General features: G+C 47.1%; 1 protein-coding gene across 1 annotated transcript; it reads right to left on the minus strand.

Moving 5' to 3' along the window:
* Positions 1-1,275: 1,275 nt before the first annotated feature.
* LOC125717764 (serine/threonine-protein kinase PLK3-like) lies at positions 1,276-4,615 on the minus strand. Its single transcript, XM_048991019.1, has 9 exons — positions 4,365-4,615; positions 4,142-4,240; positions 3,932-4,048; positions 3,714-3,843; positions 3,457-3,544; positions 3,263-3,358; positions 2,934-3,129; positions 2,706-2,832; positions 1,276-2,618 (listed from the first exon to the last, which is right to left on the minus strand). Exons 1-9 carry the CDS (start codon positions 4,479-4,481, stop codon positions 2,482-2,484), a joined length of 1,107 nt encoding a protein of 368 aa, XP_048846976.1. The 5' UTR covers positions 4,482-4,615; the 3' UTR covers positions 1,276-2,481.
* Between the last annotated feature and the right edge of the window lie 818 nt (positions 4,616-5,433).

Here is a 5,433-nt window from a genome sequence, read left to right on the forward strand (position 1 = left end):
AAGAGGCCGACCATCTTCTATGACCGATGGAAAAAACATGCAAGGGAAGCAAGAGAAGATTTGAAGGTAAATTTAAGTGAAGCACATCTGTCATCACTTGCTGACATTCTGGAGAAAGGAAGAGACGACATTAGGAAACTGTACACCGAAGTGAGACTTCTCATAGCAGCATCAGCCGATTTAAGGAGGAAAGTTGATGCTTGTGAAGCAGTAACCGGTGACATCGTTAAAATCATCTATGAAAGACTAACAGGCATCGATGGAGAGTTTGAGGGAGAGCGAGAAAGAAGCCGTCTACGAGAACTTCTTGATCGTGACTATGCACTCCTCTCCATTTATGGTTCTACCGCTGCAAAGTGAAAAGCTTCCCTCTCCTCATCCTCATCACATATCACCTCAAAACGAGCAGATGCAGCTGCAGAACTAGCAGCAAAGGAAGTTGAATACGAGATCGCACAAGAGGAAAGAAAACAGAAAGAACGGATCCAGCCTCTGGAGGAGCAGCACAAAGCGGAAATGGAAAGGCAGAGAGCTGAGCTTGAACGCCTGCAGCCTGATAAGAACGTGGAAGCAGCTCACTCTAGATTGGAAGCCTATAACAAATGAGAAATAATACAAATGAGTGATGACCAATCAGTAAAGAGCGAGCAGGTAAGCATATATTGTGCCAAGAAGCTCACAAGCTCATCAAATGTCCAAAGCTCATGAAAATGTCCTTGTAAGAGAGAAGGGCATATATTAGGGACAAGAGAGTGTGTTGTGGCTGTATGAAGCAGAGACAACAGGTAGCCGACCCCGCGAGGGCGTGGGCGCTCCCGTACGAGCCAAGGCCAGGGCCCCTAGGACCCCAGGCGGCTGGGTGCGACCAGCCCCTGGTAGAGAGCCCCACCCACGCCGGAGAGGCCCGAGCCCCCCCCCGGGCCACCACCCCAAGGAAAGGGGCCAGCAACCATGGCCAGGAGACCAAACCGCACCCCGGACGGAGCAGCAAGCCCCGGACGCAGGCCCCCACCATCCACACAGACACTCCGCAAACATACCTCTCAGCCATGCACATACACCATACACACATCCCCACAACATACACAGACACCCACACACACAGACAAAAAGACACAGGCCCATCCACTCTGGACTGCCCTCCGACGTGCGAGAGAACGGATGCAACTCCCAGCGCCAGCCGCGACCCCAGGGCGCCGCCAGCCGAGCTACCACCCAAGCACCCCCCCCCCCACCCCCGGCGGAGAGCAGGGGTGTAGGAAGACCCGCCCACTCTCCTCCCCCATGCACCTGTGTGAGACGTAGAGTGTTGGATGCGTGTGCAGATGTATGAGACTGTATGTAGTGTAGGGGATGAGTATGACTGTTGAGAAACTAAGATGAATTTAAAATTGATGGGGGAAGCGTAGAGGAGGGCTGCTTGTGAACAACTCTCCTCCACATCACTCCCCCATCAAGACCCTCAATGTACATGGTGTGAGTAAGATTGGAGTATAAATGGCCCTCCCCACCGTAGTATGCACGACATACACCCCCCCCCCCCTCCGAGGCCCTACATGTGTGCGTGGCATATTGTGAATGAGGGGGGAGAAGGGCTGGGATTCATAAGGCCAGGGGGCAGATTGCTCACCCCCTGGCAAAAGAGAGCCAGCTAACCAGCTGGCTCAGTAGGCACCCCAGCCCCCCACCGCCGCGCGGGAAGGAGCGGACCCGGGGCCCCCGGCAACCACACCCCAGGGCACCGCCAGCGCCAAAAGCCACCCCGCCCCTCCCCACCGTGTTCTTTTCACTGCTCTGCTAAGCATAAGGGTACCAACCTCAACTAACACTTCCTGACTGGACCAGACATGACTAACAATCTGACTGGAATCCTTGTACGCTTTAGGTAAAACCAAACATCGCTCTTGTGCGACACAAGATGGGAAAGGCTCGTGTCTCTCCAACAAAGGTAACCACCATCCCAAGATTAGAACTAACTGCTGCAGCAATCTCTGTCGCTGAGAGTAACATGCTCAGAGAAGAGATGACGAACAGTAATGTGGTAGAAGGCAGCAAGAAAAATCACTCTTAAAGAAAACATGGCATCTTTTACTACAAAGTGAAAGAACACGTTAATAAATCCCACATCACCTGATTCCATGGCTCCCTGCATGTTGCGTGACAGAACGGGGAAACAGGAGCAGGGAGCCGTGGAAAAGGGTAACATGTGATTTATCCGGGTTGAACACACTCGGAGACATGAAACGACCTCACACACCGTTAATGACAGGACCGGGGAAAACATACCTAACGGAGACTTAAATACATTGCACTAATTAACCACGGTGAGAAATAGCTGCTAAACACAGGCATTCCACACAACGTAAAGAGGGGGCGCGGCACACGGGAGGAGCATGATATAAACACATTACATTATTATCATTTATTGACCATATTTCATTGAACACAAATACACAAGAGATGAGCCAATATACCTAACATCTAGTAAGTTGGCCCAGCCCTTGGAATATTTTTCTTTATGTGGCCCTCACTAAAAAAAGTTTGGACACCCCTGCTATACACCAAATAACTGCTGGTTTCTTTGCTGAATTCCTGTTTAGATTCAGCACTGGCCATGTCTGCAAGAAAACATGGGAAAATCAGGTATCTGAGCCGGATGAACTGAGAGATACTGGACTTGCAAGGTTTGTGTTGAAGGAGCTTACCTTTGGATCTCTTTTTTCTAAATATGCGCTGCAACAGCCTGCCAAAGAACTTCCTCACACGATTAGCCAATCTGAATGTTGGCACCTTGCAGTAACTACTTGACGGAAGTTCCTCAGGAGTAAAGCCCTAGGGTTGTAGTTTAAGATGTTTTGGTCGAGCAAACCAAGTCCTCAGGAGGCATGAATATTATTGAACTCGGAAGACCAGCAGTTTGCATGTGCACTTACCTTAGTGAAGAACTTGTGACTTAGGATCTGATCCAAAGTGGGCCGATCCTGTGGATTCCTCTGAAGGATCCAAGAAATCAGTTTCCGGGCTGATGAGGAGAGGGTCTTTGGTAGTATGTACTCCGCTTGAGTCACACTCTGTCTGATCTCCTCAGTATCGCCATAAAAGGGGTATGCCCCAACCAGCATTGTATACCTGTGTTGAGAAAGTCAGCAAAGTTATTTGAGTTTCTTTTGCATATAACAACATTCTGCGTTGGTGCATCTCAGATATCATGCATTCTTCACTCTGGCTCTGACTGTGAGGATGACTGAGAATGTATACGTACATGATACAGCCCAGCGCCCAGACATCCGACTCTGGGCCGTGTCCCTCCATCTGCCACACTTCAGGAGCCGCGTATTCTCTTGTGCCACAAAAGAATCTACAACACACAGAAAAGGAAAACAGTATACATGTGCCTTAGCCTGCTGTATGAGCAATTTGAAAGATTTGCTGGAGAATCTAAGAAAAAGAACCCACTTCTGCCTCGACTCCATTGGCTGCAGCTTCGTTGCCAGTCCAAAGTCGGCCAGTTTCAGCTCCATTTTCTCTGTTAGTAATATATTCTCTGAAAGACCAATGAATCAAATACTTCACCTAATAACACCAGACATTAAACAGTTGCAGAATACAACAACAGCAGGCAGCAATCGTATAAAGCACACAGGAAATGCCATGTAAAATGCCAGCACTAACATGTGAAGAATTAAACAAATCACGCGTGCACACACACATACCTAGCTTGAGGTCCCTGTGGAGAATGCCTTCTCCATGCATGTACTTTAGTGCGCCAATGAGCTGTCTCATGTAGTACCGCACTTCAGGGGTCCTCAGAAGCTGTCGCGCTTGTAGGACGTCGAGCATCGACTGGAATGGGAAAAGAAAGGACGGCGTGAGTCGACAGAGTCTTAACCTTAACAAACTGTCTGCAAAGGCCAGAAACAACTGGGCTCACCCCCCTACTGCACAGCTCCATGAAGATGTACAGGAATCTGTCATCTTCAAGATGATGGGAGAAGTTGACGATGTGCTGGTGTTGCAGCGTCTTCAGAATCTCCACTTCTCGGAGACTCTGAAATGTCAGACGCGTCACCACAATGAGCATAAGGGAAATGCAGCTTGACTGTGGAGAGGGCTGACTTCAAGCAGGATTTAGATCACATACCTCTTTAATTCCAGCGGAGTGCTTTATGGGGATAACTTTCACCGCAAAGATCTCCCCGCTTAAAATGTCCATCATTTGGAAGCATTTGGCAAAGCCTCCCTAAAAACACAAGTGTATTAAGTATTTCTGCCATATCTAATTGATATCCATTTTCCGGAATCTACTCTCCAGCAAGACTAATAAATTGCAACTTAATTGTCTACAATATCTTTATAGTACATACTTCTCCCAGCAGTTGGAGTCTGCGGTAAAACCGCAAATTTCCGGGATCAAAGAGGATCTCAGGCACTTCATTCCTCCTAGCCGCCAGCTGAGCTTCGAGCCAAGCAAGACAAGCCATGTCGCAATAATAACGCACGAAAAACACCAAATCGCTATCCAGCAGTACTTCGACCACCTTCAAAACTCTTTGGTGTGAACGTTCAATAAGTAGGCAACGGAACAAGGTGCATTCAGTGTTTCCGTGACCGCATCAGAAATTCGAACGGAAACATGAAACTTGTTTTTTTTCGAAGAAATCACAGGTAGTAAACACCAGCACGCGCGCCGGCTGTAAACAGCGCGCGGAGCCTTGAGTCCATACTGCTAATATAGCACGCGGAGACGAAGCCCTGATATTATTTTATAAAGGGGAATATAGAGGGGAATTTAAGTTGCATTTAGTTAAGTATATTTATTATTTAATTTAGCAATCGCACTATTACTGTGCTGGCGTAATATACTTAATATGCGATTGATAGCAAAAAAGAAAGGAAATATATATATATATTGCGCGCGCGCGATTCCTGTGATAAGCAAGACGCAAGCACGGAACTCTGGAAATGAAAGTTTGTTACAAAAACGTAGACCGACACTTTCCCTTTGTGGCATGCGTCCAAGAATGCATTTAATGTTTCTTTGCAGCTTGGTTTAGTAAAATGTAATTCCGCATGATGTGCATGCTATTGATTTGTGTTACATATTGTCCTCCTCACTTTTTTCACGCTGGATTTGGAAAGGACAAATAAACCAGTTACAAGAAAACCACGTGCCTGTGCCAGGAGGGAGCTACACCAAGGCATACAGTAATATAATATACATATTTATACTTTGTATATCATTAATGTTTTTTAAACTAGCAAATACAGATGGAAAATGTATGCCAAAAATCTTTAATTACTACTACTAAAAACCTCGTTTGTGCATCTTGTTTTAAACGTCAGTTTGAATATCTTCCTAGACGGTGTCCGCAAGCTGCCCAAGCTAGCGACTCCCAAATCACTCACTGTTTTTCTCATATTACTCGCGTTGTC

This window comes from Brienomyrus brachyistius, chromosome 22, assembly GCF_023856365.1.
Source record: "Brienomyrus brachyistius isolate T26 chromosome 22, BBRACH_0.4, whole genome shotgun sequence".
Classification (NCBI taxonomy): domain Eukaryota; kingdom Metazoa; phylum Chordata; class Actinopteri; order Osteoglossiformes; family Mormyridae; genus Brienomyrus; species Brienomyrus brachyistius.